This window comes from Nyctereutes procyonoides, unplaced genomic scaffold (assembly GCF_905146905.1).
Source record: "Nyctereutes procyonoides isolate TBG_1078 unplaced genomic scaffold, NYPRO_anot_genome, whole genome shotgun sequence".
NCBI classification, from domain to species: domain Eukaryota; kingdom Metazoa; phylum Chordata; class Mammalia; order Carnivora; family Canidae; genus Nyctereutes; species Nyctereutes procyonoides.
Window position 1 is genome coordinate 12,698,274 of NW_026575144.1, and position 21,929 is coordinate 12,720,202.

General features: G+C 44.2%; 1 protein-coding gene across 1 annotated transcript in view; it reads right to left on the minus strand.

Annotated features, from left to right (window-relative positions):
- The window catches only part of PCNX2 (pecanex 2), a 291,225-nt gene that overhangs the window by 15,748 nt on the left and 253,548 nt on the right, over positions 1–21,929 (minus strand). Inside the window, exons 26-28 of the mRNA XM_055308988.1 lie at positions 17,999–18,252; positions 11,484–11,717; positions 9,881–9,993 (exon numbers count right to left, since the gene is read on the minus strand). Of these exons, the coding sequence (XP_055164963.1) occupies positions 9,881–9,993; positions 11,484–11,717; positions 17,999–18,252 (601 nt within the window). The remainder of the gene's footprint in view (positions 1–9,880; positions 9,994–11,483; positions 11,718–17,998; positions 18,253–21,929) is intronic.

A 21,929-nucleotide genomic window follows, 5' to 3' on the forward strand; every position in this document is an offset into this window, starting at 1 on the left:
GAAACAACTTCTGGGACAGAAACTGCTGGGACAGTTCCTGCAGGACTCACAGTGGGCTCTCCAGATGACTCCAATGACTGATGGGTTCGTTTTCACTCCCTTCCAAACAGGCCCACGTACTGCGTGTTCACAGACCAGCCCTGCACAGCCTTCTGCTGCAGCGCAGCACAGTAAATGGAGAGCTTGTAGAACATATGCCAACAATTAGGTGTGATTTGCAGGCTGGGTTTCCCTGCGTTTCCTGATTAGTAACGGAACTATGCAGGGAGCTGCACCAGTCTGCTGCGGCCAGTATTCCGGGCTCCGAGAGCAGGTCCACTCTGGGGCACAGCAAGCCTTACGTGAGCTGTACTCTGTCTGTGCAATTTAGCACTCTGCCCAGCTAATTCCACTGCGCAGCCACGTTCTCCTGCTGAAGCTCCCCCCACCCCACTACTGAACAAGAATCATCTCAGTGACTGGCACCACCTCGAAGCAACTAGAAATATGAGAAAAGGAGGTTAAGGGACATCTGGGGGGCTCAGTGGTTGAGCATTTGCCTTTGGCTCAGGGTGTGATCCCAGGGTCTTGGGATCGAGTCCCACATCGAGCTCCCCATGGGGAGCCTGCTTCTCCCTCTGCCTATGTCTCTGCTTCTCTGTGTGTGTCTCTCATGAATAAATAAATAAAATCTTTTTTTTAAAAAAAAAAGGTTGATTGACTGCTTCCATTTTTCTGATGGTTTGTAGATTACTAAGCGCTTTCCATCCCATGAGCTCATCTCATTCTCGTGGGTGCCTGCACAAGATATACTATTTTAGCTCTTTCCTATGAGAAGAAACAGGCCAAAAAGGGACAAGAAAAAGAGTAAGGTGGGTAGGGAACAAAGACTCAGTATCTCATCCCACTGAAGATGTGTCAGAGCAAAGCCACGGCTGCCTTCTGGCTACCCACCTGTCCAGGAAACCCAGACTTGCTTTGAGAATGTGTAACTGGAGCTGTCTTCTTACGGACAAGCCTAGAGGCTGTGCTGGGATGAACTACCTCTTGAACTCACCCCCACCTCACCCTCCTGAGGTTGGTCACCTGCGATTTCCACAAGTTTAATTTGGTGTATCTACTCCGCACACACCCTGAACTGATAGAGTATTAAGAGTTCTTTCATGCACGCTTCATCCAGGAAGCTCTAAAATGGAGCCAACCCTTGGTGTTGGTTCTCTGGTAGAGGGCACTCTGAAAGAAAGTAGCAGTGTCCCTCAGGTAGGACCAAGGTGCTTCGCTTGGTTTTAGAGTTCAGGTACCACATAGAGAGGCAGCATATGGCCCAGAAGAGCTGGAGGGATGGGAGCCAGAAACCTAAACCAACGCTTCCATTTGGCTCTGATATTTGTTGATATTGGCAAGTCCCTTGTCCTCATTATCATATCTTTCTTTCTGTGTTCCTCCTTAAAATCAAGCTTGTCCAGGGACATGTGGAGGCTGGATGAGGGGCTTGCTATGATCTCTGTATATCGAGGACTGGGTGCATAAGTGTGGTTTGAGGACAATGGACATGGGTCTGTGAGAAGAGGAACAAATACACTCCAGTGTCCAGCATTCCTCTGTCCTCTGGGATCCAGGCCTGAGTCGTGAAAGACACAGAAGATGTCTCTATCTCTTGATCGAGGGCACTCAGAGTGCAAGGTGGAAGCAACTCCCTTCAGAGAGGACCTGAGCCAGCAGGACAGGCAAGGTGCAGCCCAGAGGGTAGAGCATCCCCGAGCATGGACCACTGTGAGCTTTGGGAACTGTCCACAAAGGAAGCTTAGGGGTGTGAGGAGGGAAAGGTGGGTGCTATGGAATAGCACAGCCACCTCAGGGATGCGGGTCATTGAGGAATTCCTATGGAGCAGAAGGGATTAATGGTGGCACAGAGTGGTGGTCAGGAGTGGGACTCTGGACACTGGTCAGGCCTCCACCATGGTGAAACACTTATGCCAGTCACTTCTCTGTGCCCTCGTTTTTCCAGCTGTTAAAATGGGGCCAGTGACAGTACCCACTTCATCCTTTCTCAAGCCTCCATGCAAGATAAAATGCGTGAACTCGAGTCAAGCTCTGAGCACTGTCCCCAGTATGTATGCAGGGGGCACATTGTAAGTGTTCGCTGCCACCTTTAGTTGCATTTTAGCGTAAACTTCAGATATAAGCCAAAGGATGCTTATGCTACAGAATCCCACCTAATAACTGGAAAGCAAGTGTTGTTATTTCAAATAAATCCCAAATAAATTATGAAATACTAATTCCCAAGTGAGAAATCATTAAAAGGCAAGCTCTGATGAAAAGCTTTTTAAAAATACATTTGACTTCATGATGTTCTAACACTCAACACTTCTGTGCTCCTGAGCCTCCATATCGATGAGTCATCTCCCATTAGTCACTGAAAATGCTTTGGGAGGCCGACCTCGGGACCCAACGAATCAGGCACATGGTGGCCCTTCAAAATCAAAAGTAGGTTTCCCGACCCAGTTCCTGGAGATCCTCAGTTGGTGGTTTGTGAGGGCGCCTAGAGTTTATATTCTGATCAAGCTGCCCAGGTAATCCTGAGATTTGGGGATCAGGGGACCAGAGAATCTGAGTGTCTCCTAAAGACGTCCAGCTGTGTCAGAAAAGCTGTGGCGTGGAACCCATCAACCAGGCCAAGGTAGAAGAAGAACTTCCTGTGCAGTATTACAATTTAAGGTCCCAGAAATGCTTGCTCCTTTTTCTAGGTTATAAATTAATTCCTGTGCTTTAAACTTATAGATTTTTTTACATGCTCTGAGACTTTTATTTGAGCTGGATAACCTGATTTTAATCAGGATCTTGCATCATGTTTACTTTGTCTATTTCTTGCCTAGATTCTGGCTTCCAAGTTTCCAACAGGAGAAAGTGGACCTCAATCTTGTCAACAAGATGATCCTGTATGACATCTGGCCCTAGTTTGGGCATCATCTCCAAAGGAAGCTTGGGAGAAGAAACAGAGATCATGTCCTGGATTTCTGAGGAACGCTGTTTTCCTCTATCTACTGTGGGTGAGAGAGATGTGCAAATGGCAGATGTGACCTCAAATCACAAGAGTGACCCACCATAAGGTCACATATCAGAGCTCTCAGTCTCCTGCACAGGGCTTGGCACAGCACACTATGGCTGGCTTGTTTGCCAACCATTTTTCAAGACTATGTTGATCTTGGGGTTCTCTATTCTCTTGGAACCCTAGTCTATGCCGAGAGATAGTAAAATTTCATTTTCATTTGCTTCTTCAAGCAAACATGGTGCTGCTGTAAAATGCAACCATCTTCTCACCTTTATCTCTACAAATGGAGCATCAGCCAGGATCCACTCACCACCTTCCACGGAAGACAGCAATCAAGCTATCTTTTAGCTTGGGATCAGTGAAACTATTTTGACTTCCTGCTAAAGTATATCTTTATGGATGTGTGCCTTTCTTCAGCAGGAGACATAGTTCTCCAAAGAAGATGGGCCTCAAACTCCAAATCTAAAAAAATTATCCATATTTGTTTGGTATGTCCATATTAACTCATTCTATCTCCAAAATACATGGGCATTTTATTTTAAGACACTGTATAAACTTGTGCTCTTTGCTTGCTTGCATTCAGCTTATCATTTACGATGATTCTCCATTTACTCATTCTCCCTAATTTTGCATATACATATTTTTATTTCTTGAGGATTGTCTCAGTGCCATGTCACTGTTGTAAAGTCAAAAACATTTCCCCGGGATCCCTGGGTGGCGCGGCGGTTTAGCGCCTGCCTTTGGCCCAGGGCACGATCCTGGAGACCCGGGATCGAATCCCACGTCGGGCTCCCGGTGCATGGAGCCTGCTTCTCCCTCTGCCTGTGTCTCTACCTTTCTCTCTCTCTGTGTGACTATCATAAAAAAAAATGCCAATTAGAGCACTAATCAATGCTAATGCTGCTCCTTTAAAAAAAAAAACTTTTCCCCAACAAATCCATCTAATAAAGCAGAGCTTGTGACTTATGCTAGCCTGCTGTGTAAGATATCTCTAGGGAGTTACTGTTCAAAAATCATTTGTTAACTCTTTAACATTAAATATGTGAGAATGACCTGTGGGGTCTTATAAAGTACACCTAAAGGCATGTTCCTGATTTTAAAATTATGTAAGGGTAGATTGCACACACATACACACACACAGAGGTCATGGGCTACACATACTTTGAACATAGGTATAACTATGTATACTAAATATTAGCAAGTTGTGGGGCACCTGGGTGGCTCACAAACTCACAAACTTAGTTAAGTCTTTGACTCTTGATTTCAGCTCAGCTCATGATCTCAGGGTCATGAGATTGAGCCCCACATCAGGCTCTACACTGGGTGAGAAGCCTGCTTAAGATTTTTTCCCCCTTCTCCCTCTATGCTCCCTGCCCCTTCGCTAAAAAAGTTAGCAAGTTGAATTTATCATTATATAAAAAGATTATCATATCATGACCAAATAAAGGTTATCTCAGAATTTTAAAGATCTTTTAATATGAAGAACTCTATTAACGTAACTTGTTACATTAATAGATTTAAGGAGAAGCATATCATCTGAATTTGTGCCCCACGTTTTAAAATAATTCAACTTCCTTTCCTGATAAAAATTTTATTTAGCAAGCTAGGAAGAGGAGGAAACTCCCTGACTTGATAAAATGGTCTATTACAAATGGCAGATGTGACCTCAAATCACAAGAGTGACCCACCATAAGGTCACATGTCAGAGCTCTAAAACAAACCTTACATTTTAATGCTAAAATATTATTCTTGTTTGCTGTAATGTGGATTAAAGTAAGGATGCTGTGGGAGGCAGAAAAATGTGCCCCCAAAGATGTCCATATCCTAACCCCTGGAAGTTGTGAACATGTTACCTTCAACAGCAGAAAGCATTTTGCTGATGTGATGAAATTAAGAATTTTGAGATGGAGACATTATCCTGGATTATCTGAGGGGGTCCAATGTACTCACAAGGATCCTTATAAATGAAAGAGGGAAGGAGGAGAAGTAAAGTTTGAATCAGACAGAGATCAAAAGAAGCTGAATTGCTGGCTCGAAAGATGGAGGAAGAGACAGCCTCTAGAACAGGGAACAGACTCTCCTCCTCAGAGCCTCCCAAAGGTATGCAGCCAGACAGATACCCTGATGTTAGCCTAGTGAATCCCATTTTAGACTTCTGACTTCCAAAATTATAAGATAATTTATGTTGCTTTAACCCATCACATTTGTGGTAATTAGTTACAGCAATAATAGGACACTAGCACAGACTTCCAACATCGCCCTGGAGGTCATAGCCAATGTAATAAGAAAAAGAAGTGAAGATAAATATTGGGAAGAAAAAGAGCCGTAACTGTCATTATTTGCAGACAGGTGTTCCTACCAGAAAATCAAAGAGGATTAATTGGAATATAACAGAGTTCAGTAGGGGTGCTCAAAGTGACATCAAATAAAAAGATAAGTCACTTAGCTGTATTCCTGCATCAAGAATGTGCCAGGAAAGAAAGGTTCTATTCCCCATAACAATAAACCTATAAAAATATCTAGAAATAATCCATCAAGAGATTGCACATCTCAAAAAAATGATAAAAGTTTACTGAAAGACATTTAAAAAACAGAATGATCACAAAGATGCACCATATTACTGAGTGATGTTTGTATTTTTCTCAATAAGCAAATTCAATACAACATCCATCAAAATGCCAGCAAAGCTTTTTATAAAATTGATTCTAAATTTCACCTGAGGAGAATATGAGCAAGAATAGCACCAACCACAAAAGGATGAGAAAAAAGCCAAAATAGGGGGACTAGGCTTATCAGATCTCAAAACAATGTATCACTCTAGGAAACCCAGCAGCATGGTTTTGTTATAAGAATAGAGAGATCGATCACTTTAACAGACATAAATCCAGAAACGTCCCACCTATGAATGGGAATATAGCATATGGCATTAATTGGTATTTCAAGTTAGTGGTGTTTTTAACTAATTGACTGAATCACTAATGAGAAGCTACTTAGCAAAGGGTATTGGACTATTAGCTATCCATTGGGGGGAAAAAATGGATCCCTACCTCCCATCGTGAATGAAAATATATTCTACTTGAATTTGTTGGGAGCCAGTAGTCTAGCAGGCTCCTTCTGCAACATATCCTACTGGCTTCACCAAGAAGGCAAGGCCTGGGCCATTCCCCAGGGCTATGATTGCAGTGAGTATCCTTGAGTGATGAAATGACATATCTCTCTGCTACAAAACTGCTGGTTCCCTGAGCTAAGTGCTCTTCTCCTGTCATGGAAAATGGTGCTCTGTATCATCCCTGTGGGTCTTGAGGGAAAGGAGATCAGAAAAAAACAGCCTGAAGCTCATGCTGCCCCTGTGCTATGAGAGATAAAGTCCTTTGTCTCTGACCCAGGAGTCTTGTGTCCTTTGCTAGAATCCATGAAAATGTAACAAGATAGGTAATTACTTAATAAGTAGAGTAAAATCAAATCCCAGGACACAATAGGATTCAAAACCTAAACAGAAACAAGTAAAACTATAGAAGTATCAGAGGAAAATAGAGGGCATTACCTTTATATTCTAGAGCTGGAAAAAAAAAAAAACCCTTTTAAGAAAGACACAAAATCCAGAAATTATAAAGTAAATTAAAACAAAAGATGTTATAGATAAAAATAAAGACAAGTGCACCTTGATAGAAAATATTTTTAACACATATGAAGATTATAATATAAGAATACCTCCTAAAAATCAAGAAGAACCTAATAAAAATGGTAAAGCACATAAATAGGCAGGCAATTCACAGAAAAAGCATGTGACCAATAAATATGTAAAATGATCCTTACCCTCAGTATTAAAATAGAAATGCAAATTCAAATGAGAATGAGATCATTTTTCACCCATGAGACTAGAAAAATTAAGACCAAATCTCCAGCATTAGTGAGGGTATGACAATACACTCTTGGTGAGCCTACAAATTGGGGCAGCTTTTTTGGAGAGGAATTTGACTTTATCTATAAAAATTACAGTTAAACATTTTTTGAGCTATGGAATCTTTTTTTGTAATCAAAACCTATTGAATTTATTGAATTCTAGCATATAAAATGCAGAGCACAGCTGTTTGGCAGGAGAGGTGGCGGCCCTGTCATGCTCCGACCTACCCTCGCACTGTGTCTCTCCCCATGTCCTACAACACACCCAGCTAAGTCAGAACTTTGTGGACATCAGGCCCCAAAACCATTGGCCCAGGGCAGTGTGTGAAATCAGTTATCTTTGTTAGTCAAAGACTGAAATGAAAGCACGCTGTAGGATTTGCTATGGTATGAGACCTCTCAGTAAAGGGAACCAGTCCCAGATAATCAAATCTTTCCCTCGAGTACCAAGCATATTATTCCCAGATTTATCTCATCACCATGTTTGGAACAAGCAGAGCTGACACTGAGTATGAAAAACTGTTTGAAACAAAGAAAATCTGATCAAAACAAGGTTTCAAAAAGCAGCTGGTGAGCCTGGTGCTTAATCAAGGAAAAAAAATAAATAAAGCAGACCAAGCAAGAAACACCTGGATCAGGAATATTTGAACAAGCTATGCAAAGAGCAAGATTGAAGAAGTCCTTGCCAATAGCTTAGGTAGGAACTGAAAGAATAAGTCTTTGAAGCATTTTATCTGCAATTTGTACAGAAAATTCAGAATTTATTAAAAAAACAACAACAACAACTTGAAGTGGATCAAACCAAAGATCATCTGCCTAGATGCTATGACTATCTGAAGACTCATTTGGTGATTCCAGAATCCTCTGAAGGCCTTCCCCACTGCATTCCCTTCTTACAGTTTTGTGAGGAGCCCCTGCTGTAACCACATCACCTTGTTTTACAAAGCCCACACACAAGACTTCTGCTAGTCTTTCCATCATCAAGTTGGGTCCCAGACGACCACGGAGGGAACCGCTCAGGGCTGGAGCAGGAGACTGAGTCAGGCAGGAGAAGACAGTCAACTACGCCCTGGGGTATTTCCTAGAACAGGTTTTAACTCAACACTAAAATGGTAGGTCACTTGGCATTTCTCACCTGTGAAAAAAATCATAAAATCCGGAGACGTGGGAGTTGAAAGAGTTACCATCACACGTTCCACCTACTTCTATGCTGACCTTTCCCTCTTAGTGACTCAAGGCTACAGCCTTCCAGAGAGAAATGAAGAGACGATATCAACCACAGGCGTTCTGATGTAACTGGTCTGGACTGGGACAGGGCCTGGGCACCAGGATATTTAGCCCTCCCCCCAAAGACTTTAATGTGCATCCATCAGGGTAGTCCTGATGACCAAGCAGAATCCAGAACACCTGGTCTCTGGTGCTAAGTACCAAAGGAAAGGTCTGAAATGGCCAATGATCCTGGTGATGAGAAGGTGGCATGGAAGTCATGAGAGCAGCTTCGGAGGATCAGGAGCAGAAGGCAAACTGGCAGTGGGGTGGTGGCAGCTGCTGAGCTCAGTGTTATTTGTGAAGGAAAGTCCTAGACCTTGTTTGTGAATGCAACAGAAGGCCGGGGTGACAGAGGATGGAGGGTGAAAAGGCCAGGAGAGAATTTAACTTTGTTTTGGTTCTTTAAGAAGAAAAATTTGTAAATATTATTAATCCATAAGAAAAAGACAACCCAACCATTTATGACAACATGGATGGACCGGGAGGGTGTTATGCTAAGTGACATAAGCCAGACAGATGGAGGCAAACACCATACAATCTTAAGTACACAGAATCTAAAAAACAAAACAAGATAAAAACAATGCTCAAAAATAGGGAGAACAGACTGGGGGGTGCTGGAAAGGAGGTAGAAGATGCACGAAATGGGTGAAGAGGGTCAAAAGTACCAACTTTCAATCATAAGATGAATAGGTCACGGGATGTCATGTACAGCATGGTGACTCCAGTTAAGGATACCATATTGTATACTTGAAATGTGCCAAGACAGTAGACCTTAAAAGTTCCCATCACAAATAAAAGTTTTGTAACATAATACATATGGTGATGCCTGTTAACTAAACTTATGATGGTGATCATTTTGCAATATATACAAATATTGAATCATTACAAAACTAATATGTTATATGCCAGTTATAGCTCAATCGTTTAAAAAAGAAGAGAAACTTGAGCTATTTGCATACAAAGCAGGAAGATCTGGTAGAAAGAGAGTTTGAAAAAACAGCTGAAGGGACAACCAATTAATCAAAGCCCCGCAGAGACAGGGCAGGGTAGGGTCCAGACTAGAGCATAGATGCGATAATTTTCTTTGGTGTGGAAAAACAGGGAAAGACAATGAATTTTTACTTTCTTTTTAATGATCAGTTAATTTATTTATTTGAGAGAAAAAGAGAAAGAGCATGAACAAGGGTAGGGGCAGAGAGAGGGAAAGAGAATCTCCAGCAGACTTCATGCTGAGCGAGGAGCTCGACTCGGGGCTTGATCCCATGACTCTGAGATCATGACCTGAGCCAAAAGCAAGAGTCAGATGCTCAACCAGCTGAGCCACCCAGGTGCCCTGGGAATGAGCCTGTATTAAGCATTAATTTTGCTAGAGACCAGGCTAGGTAGTTCCAATAAATAATTTCATTTCATCTTTCTGGCAAATCTGCCAGGACCCTTGGAACACCGAAGGCTCTGTACCCAGAATTCTGGGGTTTTAAGCTGTTCTGTATTAATGCCATTTCCACATGCAGAACTTCCAAAGGTCCCAGTGATCAAAAAGCCTCCTTAGGGGTCCAACATAATTTATTATGGCAAGAACTATTTATATAAGCAGTCCAACTTTCAAATAAAATGACTGATAAATATCTGTCAAAAATATAAAATGTCAGTGCCTGTATCAACTGTGTCTTCAGGTACCTGAGAGCCATGTTGTGGGCTGCCGTTCCCAGAGCTCTCCTCCCCAGGATGCACAGGGCAAAGGACAGGGTCACTAAAGGAGAGTCCTCATCACTGTCCAGGTTCTTGGAGGGCTGAAAGAGCAAGGATGTTCATTCAACTTTCCCTCAGGTTCCATCATGCACTGTCACAGGATCGCATCCCAGGGGACTTTGTAGGCCAGCCATTTGGTCATTCGGTCTACCAGCATGCCCCAGGGATGGGGAAATCTCTGATCCCTGAAACACTTTCTCTTGTGGTTGGACATGGAAAAAAAATTGAAATGGAGAAGATACTTTAGAGGAGAAAAGAGGCTGACATGTGCCTTGCTGGCCTAATTCTCTGGAATTTTGAATATGGTATTTCATGGGTGAGGATGGGCAGAGCTTATGGTCAAATGAATGCCCACCTGAACACTGTCCAATGCAGAGCAGAGGAATGACTAACAGGGAGGGACGGAGTACAGGGATCATGTGCAGGGGAGGGTTTTCTGTTCTCCTTAGAACAAGGAGCCCACTGAATTGACCATAAGCCCGCAATCAACAACTAAATTAAAGAGGTCATTCAAAGTCAGCTTAAAGAGAGGGGTGGGGGAGATGCAGAAGAAAGAGTCAAATATCTTTTGCAAGAAAAATGAAATGATTTCATGAAGGAAATGAGGGAAGTCGCCATCACGAGGATAGCTAGGGATAGCAATAGATTCTTTAAATACCTCAGCCACCTGAAGAGGCCAAGCATGGGTTAAGAAATCAGCACACTTGCTCCTTGGAGAAAGCAGGTTCTGCCGCCTGCTCCTTCTACAACCTGTTTTTAATCACTCACCTAAAGGTCCAGGACTTGGATTAGGGTTGTAAATTGGTTTGTTCCCACAAGTCCTACAATGACACTCTTCACCCCTGAGGAGCTTGTCTTCCACTTGAATCTACTGTCTCCATCAACAGCTTATTAATCCAGTTTTTCAAATCCCCATAAGCAAAGTCAACTGACTCCCTCCATTTGCTTCCCTCCCCCTTCTCTTCCCTTTGCTCCTTCTCCTTGCCAACCCTCCTCCTCTTTTTAGAAGCTGTCACTGTCCTCGGTTTCATTTCTAAGAGGATGCATTCATCTCCAGAAGTGTCTCCAGCACGTGAGCAATATGCACAAGACACATGCAACTGCAGGAGTGGGTTGGACCATCCTGATTGCTAAACAGATTGGCTGCCTGTCCATGATTCAATATGTCTTGTAAATCCTCCAGATTTCAGCACAGATATCCTTTGTAAGGAAATCTCAAAAAGCAACTCTAAACAAAGAAGCTTCCAGAGTTTTAGAGCTATGGCAGAGGCTAAAAACTGCACTAGTCCTGAGCCCAGTATAGAGGGAAATATACCTCCAAGGCTCCTTCACTGGAGACAGGGTATATGAATTCTTCCTTTTAATTTTGTTTAACTGTTAAATAAACATTTATCCAAATACTAATGTTTTCCATCCTCTATTTTATTATAGTCTACCATGCAATATATAAGAAAGAGATGGACTTTATATAAAATGTTCCTTGTTTTTAAAATTTAATTCAACACCTCTGGCCCCCACCTCCCTGACCTACCTCTTGTCTTTTCCGTGCGCAGTACTGAATCCATTCTAGATAAACATTACAGTAGCTGGCTCGTGTTATCCCCTGGAGACATGGGACGTAGTCATCATCAATGTTAATGTTGAACATCGCAAGGTCACGCTCAATGTAATGCCACTTGGCAAAAGGCTGCAAGGACTTCAGAAGTGATTCATTTTTGATCCAGGAGAGAAGTTTGGGGGACGTTACCATATAGTATATTATACTCTGCAGAGAGAAAGCAAGATTTTGAGCCCATATAGCCATTCTAAAGACAAAGACTTTTTACTTATTACATTTTGTAAAGTAAATCAACTCCAGGGAAGTATGAGACATGAACCCCCCACATGTGATGTCATTGTATTTCCTGCTGGATTTTTTAAAAAGATTTTTTATTCATTTACTTGAGAGACAGAGAGAGAACAAGCAGGGGAAGGAGCAGAGGGGCAGGTAGAAGCAGGCTCTCTGCTGAGAAGGGAGCCTGACAACGGGTCAATCCCAGGACCTTGGGATCATGACCTGAGCCGAAAGCAGATGCTTCACCAACTGAGCCACCCAGGCTTCCCTTTGCTGCTTGATTTGATGCAGAGAACTCACTTGGGACATTCTAAAATGTCCTCATCTAAGGGTCACCACAGGGATGAGGGAAGTGAGAACAGAATGCTAACAGAATGTACCAGAACAGAAGTTCCGTGGTGAGGAAGAATGACAGCCAGCCCAATCCTTTCTGAGAGAGACACACAAAAACACCCTTGGGTTACTGCAGGCTTCTGTGGATGCCAAGTGTGCTGACGCAGCCAAAAGACACTGGGGCAGACCCTCTCCCAGGACCCCAGCCCAGGAATGTTTAATGAACAAAAACTACAAAGTCCTTATGGAAAGAACTTACGATGTAGAATTGTTGAAACACATGCACACACATTCCCAGGTGCCCAGACAGTGGACATCTGCGATGCCTTCAAAAATAACCCGTGTTTTCCCCTCCATCAGACACGCCACTGAGGAATCCCAACTGGCGAAAATACCACCCTCAGGCTTTCTTACTCTGAGTCACAGCTTTACTGAAAGCCATCTCGTAGTCTGCGGAAGAATTCCTCCTTCACAAAGGCGAGCTCCTGTCCCGGAGGGGTCCGCAGACAGCCGAGAGCGGCCGCGCAGAGCAGCAGCAGGTGCGAGAGGACCAGCACCGTGAGCGCGGGGGCTCGGCCCGGGGCATCTCCCCCGAATCACCAGGGGCCGGCTTGGTGCCGGGGTAGGGATGCACGCTCTCGTGCCCTCAAGCCTTAACACACATCCCTCCCAAGGGAGCAGACCGACAGGAACGCAAAGGGCTGGGCCCGGCCGGGGCTTAGGTGGCTGGCACCCAGGACCCATGTGGGCCAAGACACCTTTCCAGACGGCCTCCTCCCTCCCTCCTGCCCTTCCCTCCCTTTGGATGGGACGTGAAATCTGGAGCACCAAGGGCGGAGGTGGCCGAGGAGCGTCTGGTTTCAGGTTATCTGAGGAGTCCGAGCCGGTGAGCGGACGGACACACAGGTCCCTGCCGGGGGCCAAGCAAAGGCGAACGTCTGGCCCGGCTGTTCTCCACTGCTCGGACCGCGGCAGCCCGGCCTCCGGGAAGGCGCACCTGTGGCTCTGCCGTGGGGCCTTCCTTCCTTGGGGCATAGTCTCTATTGGGCTTCATAGCCCACCTGACCCCCAAGCGGGGGAGCGGGTGAGATGACATCCACGGCTCACAAGCTCTCGTTTCTGCAGTGCTGCACCCAGGACAGCCACGCTTGCCCCCAGAAGTCCCTTCAGTGTGAGGAGGAAGAGGCCGCCAGAAGCTGAGAGTGACAGGTGCGAAGGAGAGAAGTGCCAGGGAAGCCTACTGCCCTGCATTATTTTGAGGTTTAAAAAGGAGAGAATGCATGTGAACAACTCAGCACAAGGCCTGGCATGTAGCAGCCCGGGTGAGGTCTGGAGCAGGTGTGAGGCACGGATGACAGGAGGCCAGGAGACAGCAATTTGATGTTCAGAAACATCAATTCTGAACCTGGAGGGTTCAGACAATATTCTACCTGCTGGCAGGATGATCTAAAGCTCCTGGGAGGGTCGCCTGGGTGGCTCAGCGGCTGGGCGCCTGCCTTCGGCTTCAGTTGTGATCCCGGGGTCCAGGATCGGGTCCCACATCGGGATCCCCACATGGAGCCTGCTTCTCCCTCTACCTGCGTCTCTGCCTCTCTCTCAGTCTGTGTCTCTCATGAATAAATAAATAAATAAATAAATAAATAAATAAATAAATAAATAAATCTATCTTAAAAAAGAAAAAAGTAAAGCTCCTAGGAGGTAGGCCACATAAGCAGTTGATCCAATGTTACAAGCAGAAGTGGATCTGTGACACCAGCCAGAGGCATGGCATCTCCACTGACCGTCACAAAGGCCACAAAGAAACAGGACCCATGTGAACATCTGGCTCTAGCAAACATCTGGTCTAGTTTTTCCCACTGTGTCCTAATTATGTACCAGATAGGAACAACAAACAAAGCTCCAAGGACGTTTACCTTTTCATTCATTTCTAGGGAGGAATGAAAATAAGCCTCTGGACCAATGAAGTCAGAATAGTTAAGGAGGACTTTGAATTCCAGAGGTTAAAATGTCCTCCCCAAGGTCTGGCAAAACCTGGCAGTGTCGGCTCCCAAGCACCCCCCCTGCCCCAGGCTGGACTCCTGTTCACAGCCCTGCATGAGCGTGAGGGGAACCTGCTCCTCTGGCCTCCAGAACACACCCACACCCAGTCATCTCCCATTTCCACTTGACTTAGGCAGAAATTCTGTCAAGAGAGACGCAGTCAGTGAACAGTGTGAAATCCTTTAGAATCTGTCAGGATGAAATGGGTACAACACTAAGTAAAACTGCTAAGTAAGGATGGGGCCAGTGAATTGATGACATGGAATCTGATCCATGTTGAAAGCAAGACCTCTTCTGAATTAATTCACCGTATCTGGCTCCTCCAGCAGGGATGCTCCTGGTTCCTCATTTTAATTGTAGATCAGCATCTTCTATCAGACAGCACATTCTAGAAAGGGGCCCTGGCAGTCAGCCCCACATGCCCGGGCTTCCCACTCCCCGTTCTGCAAAGCCAGTGATAAGCACCTCTCCTTTACGAAAGCCTTGGACAGGAACAATGGCAGAAGGGAAGCCAGGCCCTCGCCGAAAGCTCATGTCTTCTTGACTGCTCAGAGGGTTTGGAATAGTAATAAATGGAGGGGAGGTGGAGGAGGCACCAGGGAAAACCTCCAGTCATCAGGAAGGAAATGATTTCAAATATATTCATAGAGGGTGGCGGAACTGACCCAGTTTATTAGGAGATAAAAAAAATCCTTTTGTGTAATGGAATTATTCCAAGCTTTTCTTCCTTTTTGATTTGCCTGCCCAATAAAAATCATAATAGTAATGATCAAAAGAATGAAACCGAACTCTTGAAACTTGAAGCAATTCAGCACTACAGAGGTGATTTTGTTCACCAAAGTAACCAAGGCCAAAGAAGAAAACACTCATTCGTTTTTACCCGAGAATGTTGCTTCTCCTGTTCTAAGAACCGCTTGGCACTCCTGAAATTTTCTTTAACTAACTCCATGTGGGAATGCGTGCAAGTTCTGGGCTACCCCTCACCAAAGGGTGGGCAAGCCCTGAGTGTGATATTTAGAGAAAGCGGGTGTGAACACTCCCATTGGTGCTGATGTGAATTAACCGGGAGGTGCCATAAGGCCCCATCTGCCCCCAGATCTCAGCTGCTCCTGAGCACTGCTTTGGAATTGAAGAGAATTCTGTTTCTATTGAGCACAAATATGCATGTAGTCACTCCCAAGACTCACTGTATATTAAATCACTTAGGAAACTAATTTAAAAATACAGGTGCTAGGGTCCCTCTCCTGCCCCATGGAATCAGAATTTCTGGGTGGGACATGCAAACCTATAATTAGCTGGCTTATTCAGGGAGTCTGATGCCATGGGGCTGCCCCCAGCTGGTGAGAAGAGTCCCACCAGGTAATTACCCTTTGCACTCTGAGCCTCTCTACCCCACCTGAACTCTCATGTTGGCATCACTCGCCCTTTTTCTTGGAAAAAAGAGTTAAAGTTTGTTCTCTCACAAACTAAATATTCCTGGCAAGTTCTGGGGGCAGGGGGTCCTTCAGCCTCTACCATTTGCACAGTATCCTGGCCTTGTTTATCAGATTGCAAATGGTCATTTTAGAAAAAATACAGGGGATCAGGAGGCATGTTTCTTGGAGTGACGAGAGGAGGAACATGAATACGATTCACTTATTATTAGTTCAAGGGAGGGAAGTATCAAAAAGCAGATCCCAGGTAGTGCCCCCAAGGCCTCTGGAAAAGCCAAGAAGATACACACAGAAAAGGTATCTCATCCCTTCTCTCTCTCTTCTGTCTCACTCATGGTGACTTCTTGGCTCTATCACGTGAGGTCGCTTTGGCCCACATGTCTGGCTGGCTCCTGGTTCACAGAGATGTGGCTCAGTACTGAACCCCATTCTCAACATGAATGTCTACAGCGGGTCATTCAGACTCTCGCCTCCATCTGAATCTTGTCCGCCCAGACTGCATGGCCAGGACCCATTCATCACCTCTGCTCATGCAATCCAATAAAATGCACTGGGCACTTCCGTACTCAAGTCATCACACTGAACTCTGGGGACCCAAAAAGGAGCCAGGAGTGTGCAGCTCCTATGCTTAGGGAGTTGCTGGAAGGTGAGTAGAAAAGATCTCAGAGCAAGGCCAGGTGAATGTCGGCACGGGCTGCAGGGCAGCTTGTGAGCAGGTGGAGAGTGAGGAGAGAAGAGCAGGAAGAGGGTGCCTGGCAGGGGAGGGGCGGGGAGTGCGGGAAATGTGTGTGCAAAGAGGAGGGGCAGCAGGGTGGAAATTCTACCGGAAACAACAATGGGTGTTCTAGATGGTTTCCATCTGTGTTCAAGTCTGCCCAGAATGCACTTTCCCCACCCCTCACCCCTGGCATGAGACAGAACAACCTTCTGGCACCTGGGATACAACAGGGATGCACTGTGGTCTTCCAGGAGCCTTCCTAGGGGACCATCGTGCAGGCCCCTGCTCTTCATCTCCTGTGTCCTCTCTTCCATCAGCTTACATCTTGCAACATGAAGGTGGGGAAGCCCCTTTAAATGGTGGAGCTGGCAGCTGGAAGGCACCTAGCTAGGACTTTCTGCAACAGACCTACCACCCTAGTCTTCGTTTAGATGTAAGAGAAACACACTTCTCACATGAAGGTACCAGTTCTTTCACGACCCACTGCCAAATCCACTGCCAGTCGGAGCCAACACTGAGTTGGCCGAGGATTGACTCTGTGGGAAAAACTTCTTGTAGTCTAGTTAACAATGGCCCAGGGAACAAACCATGGAGTTATGAGGCAGGAGCTCACCACTCTCTGATTTGCTTTCCAAATCTTCCCCAGTGTATGTAGGGCAGGGCAAAACACCTACAGTTTTGTGAGGTATGGATGGAGACTTCTGTATCCTTTCAGCACGCATGAAGGTGGTGAGTACGAGCCACTAAATCTGTTTTCAATAGTCTTCACTGGAAAGGGGTTCACAATCATTTCTTGTTGCAACTGCCTTGGGATGTGGTAATTAAGAGTTATTTCACCTTCCAAATTTTCACAATCTGTCTTCTGTTTCCTGTAAACTTTAGCAGTATCGATGCACACATGGGGCCCTTCTAAGGAGCTATTCCAAATTTCTAAAATCTTCCTTTTCAGTTGGTGGAAACTCCCGAAGTTTCAGGCACCCATGTTATCTTTCTATTTTGTATTTCCTCATTTCTGCTGGACCCCCTCTCTCAGCCTCAGCTGGCAGGGAGTCTGGGATCTCAGGCAGATAAGCATCCTTACTGTCAGTGGCATTAAAATGCAGACCCTGTGAGGGCCGGGATCCAGGGCTCTCACCTATACAAAGTGCTCCCTCAGAACAGGAGCCAGCACAGACTTCCTCAGCCTGGGACTGCTCCTACCTGTCCTTCCCCCTTTAGAAATTCCTTTGCCCTACTGGCCTCCACACTGTCGTTCAAAGCTCACATTAGTTAAGGAGACTTAACTCCAAACCAGCACATTTTCCGAGGTTGAATATAGGTTGGGCAGACCTGGATACTGAACAATGGGAAAAATATGTTTTTAGTCCCCACACGAATGAGGAAGAAAGGTTGTCATAACTAATCCTAATCAGGACATTTTTGAGTTTTCATTTAAAGCTTAAAAAATAACTTGGGTTCTAAAGTAGCATCTAAATGGCAGAGCATCTAAATCAATACTTCTGACAGGTAAACACGGAGGCCTGGTGATATTTTCAAGATGTTGCAATTTATCATCACCATCCCCACCATGGTCTCAGATTCAGGAGATAAGAGAAGAATCTAGCTTTCTGCAAAGCTTTTCAGGAGCCCCTTGAGCCAGCCCAAAACGATTACTCAGACAAGTGTCTGGGGCCCCAGAGCAGTGATACCTTGATGTAGTATCGGATGAGGATCCTTCGGAGGTCGAACACCTGCAGCATGGTGGCTGCATTGTTGTCTATGATGCTGTAGCCCTCCAGGATGTACTGTGTTCGTGTGATCTCCCAGGTGAGCCAGCGGAGGTGAAATGCGGCGTTGCAGGACAACAGGTGGGGCAAGTGACCTGGTTTGCAGCAACAACAGCCTCTGTCCTCCTCATCACCTTCCATGATGGCCTCAACCTCTCTCTGTTGGCAGTAGGTTCCTGGCAAAGTGCAAACACAATGGAAGTTATACAAGGAGTCATTGGGTAACCTCTGCTCCGAATGGATTTTCCCCTTGCCTTCATTAGAGAGGAAGAGGCTGAAGAAAGTCTAGGAATCGGGAGAATTGTTTAATTCTTTAACTCCCACAAAGGTCACAATGCTCATCATCATTAATCCTTTTCTTCACTAGTATTCATTCTATCATCTCTTCCCCATTGTGTGTGTGTGTGTGTGTGTGTGTGTTAGAGGAGACAGACTTTCACGATGCTCATGGACCCCAATGGTTGAATGTGGGATGGTTATACCCTTGAGTTCCCTTTTGTAGAAACCTGCAGGTCCCAACTGAGCAGATAGGAGGCTAGGGAAAGGTGGCAGGTGGAGATGTCTGAGGCTAAGTAGGTACATGCTGAAGTGTTTTCAAGAAGGGAAGCTCTCTGCTTCTTTCCCTGGAAGAGCTCCATTGCCAAACGATAAGGGCACACCATGTGTGCCACCCTGCCTCACATGCCACCTCACATCGTGTGACTAGAGCAGGATGTTGGGGGCCTGAGTACACTTCCAAAGGAGTTCATTCCACAAATAGGATAAGATTATGGGTGTCAACCATTTTTAAAAATGAGACAGAATATCTTCTTTAACATCTTTGTCAATGATTTGAAGGGAGACATACACAGTATGCCAATGACACGAGTTACTGGTATCACCCTGAATGCAGAGTTGTGACCTAAAATTATCTCAGCAGACAGGATGGTGGATTGGATATACTGAAATTTAATAGGAATAGATAGAATATCCTGCATCTGGTTTCAAAAAACCAGCCACACAGTTTGTGAATATATAGTAGCATATTTCACAAATACTTCAGTTGTGTCATTGATCATATGTATGAACCAGAAGTAGGAAAAGGGAAAGATCCTACTTGGGATGGGTTGGGGAACCCTTGGATGTTTTTAGCTCAGGAGAAGTATGTTATGATTTATTTTGGAGGAGATCATGCTGGCTGCTGTCCAGAGAATGGACTGTAGAGGAGGCAGGGGTGGGAGCCAGGACATTGGTTATGAGGCTATTAGTTAACACAGATGAGACAGCAGTGATTTGGACAAAGGCCATTGGGGGAGGTACAGAGAAGTGATTAGATTCTGGATCTCTCTAAAGGTGGTCTGATAGGATTTGCAAACCAATTTGGGTATGAGATGTTGAAAAGATGCGTGAAGAATGGTGCGAAATATGCTGATCTGAGCAAGGCGAAAAGTGAAATTACCATTCAGAGAAAAGGGCAAGATTGCAAGGGGATCAGCCTCTGGGTGGGCAGATGGGAAGATCAGGAATTTTCTTTTGCATATGTGAGGTTTTAGCTGTTGGAGATGGAGATGTCAAGCAGACAGTTGGATTAAGAAATCTGGAGTTCAGGGGAAAGGTTCTGGCAGAGATTCACAACATCTGAGAAAATTATCAGGATATCAGAGTTATTTAAAGTAATCTGGGGAGAGAGGACAGGTCTGAGATCTGAGCTCTGAGCATTGCATTCAGAGGTTGGAGATGTGAGGTGCTACCAACAAAATGATTGAATAGGAACAGAGGTGGCCCATGAGGTCCGAAGAAAACCAGAAAGTAGCAAAAGGCAAGTTTAAAAGAAAGTAAGAGTTTCACGGAAGAGGGAACATCAGCTATGTTAAATGATGCTTATAGGTCAAATTACATGAGGAATTAACTGTTAGATTTGACAATATGGAAGTGAAGGATAATCTTTGCTAGAGAGGTTTCAGTGTCATGATGGGTGGGGAAGGGAATGCCAGCTTGGAGTGAATTCAAGACCATGGGAGAGAAAGTAGCAGGGACAGTTACAAAAGTGCTGTAGGCAGCACTTCTGAGGAGTTTACAAATCTTCATGGCTTTATTATATTTTTACACATATATTAGAATGCTTGATACTGTCCCACAGATCACTGAGTTTCTGTTTATTTTCTTTAAACTTTTATTATTTGCATTAGTTTGAATAGTTTCTATTGCCTTGTCTTCAAGTTCACTGATCTTTTCTTCTACCCTCTAAATTTTTCACTTCAGATGTTGTATTTTATTCATTTTTAGAGGTTTTTTTTTCCTATTGATAGTCTCTGTCGTTCATTCATCATGGTAATCTTTCCTCTGAATTCCTAAATATATTCATATCTGTTTGAAACTTCTTTTCTGTTATTTCCAACATCTTGGGGTGTGTTTCTATTTATTGTTTTCTTTTCCTGATTATGGGATCCCTTTTTTTCTGCTTCTTTTAATATCTAGAAACTTTTATTATACACTGGATATGGTTGATGTTATATAGTGTTGATAGTCTGGATTTTTTTTTTTTTTTAGAAAGAGTTATGTTCTGTTAAGCAGTTTATTTGCACCTCAGCTTGTCAGCTTGGTCCTTTTGAAACTTGTTTTTAATCTTTGTTTCAGACCGTCTAGAGTAGATCTCTAGGGTGGTACTATCTCCAGTCCTAAAGCTTGGTCTTTCTGGGGTCTTGGCTGAATTCCTGGGACATTCAACAAGGTATCTCCACTGGATGACTGGAATTTCTACAGCTTGCCACTGTAGAGCCCTCCATATTCTCTACTTAGCTCACACCTCCCCAGGTGCTAGTCTCTGTCAGGACTTGCTTCTAACATTCAATAGGTTAATATTCATCCAACCACAAGATGATCCTTGGACAGATTTTTGCAGTATCTTCTCTGTGAAATTCATTCCTATCTGATACTCTGACCCACAAAATCCAGCTATATTAGCAGTCCAGAACTCTGATTCTGCCTCCCTAGCTCAGCACTCTGTTGGAGTGTTGCCCCTCTCCTCCACTACATACAAGAAAGTGCCTGCAGAAAGAGAGCAAGAGTAATTATTATGGAACTTAGTTTGTGTGTCTCCTTTCTCTCAACCATGCACTGTCTGTTCGATATCTGAAAACAGTTGATTTATATTTTTCCCAGTATTAAAACTGTTTCTGGCAGGAAGGATAGATAGTCCAGTACTTGTTACTCAGTCATGGCCAAAAGGGTAAGTCTCTATATCCTTTGATATGTGTTTTGAGACTTAATTCAAACATGAAAATTGTCCCTACATCCATTTCCATACTTTCATTTTTTCCAAGATCTCATATCATTATTCACAGTGTCTGGTACTCAGTAGGTGCTAAAAACTAGCTGATGGGATGACTGAATGAATAAATCAAAGAAAGATTTTAATCCAGATCACTGCATGCACAGGCAACAGATACCCTATTGAAAAAATGCACAGCAGATTATGTTATGTACGTGGCAGATAAAGAAAGTCAATGTTGGTACTAAACTACTCTGTAATACACATGAGATGGTCATTTGTTCTATACAATGGAAATGGAAAATCACAATCTTCAAATAATAATGTACATACAGAACTGTTAGGATAGCAGTCAATGAAATTGGAGTTGATCAGAAAGGGGAAAGCAAGCAGGTTGTGTAACATAAAGTATAACAGTGAAAGGCTGATCCCAGATCTTGCTATTCCATTTGTCTTTCGAAACCCAAGACTTTACTGCTTTGGGTTTTAGCTGAAAGCACTCTTTTAAACATTTCAAGGGTCTCTTAGCTCATTCTGCAAAATAAAACTGGTACAGATGTAGAGAAATACAACATGAGCTCTAAGCAGTGAGTAATTCCGGCG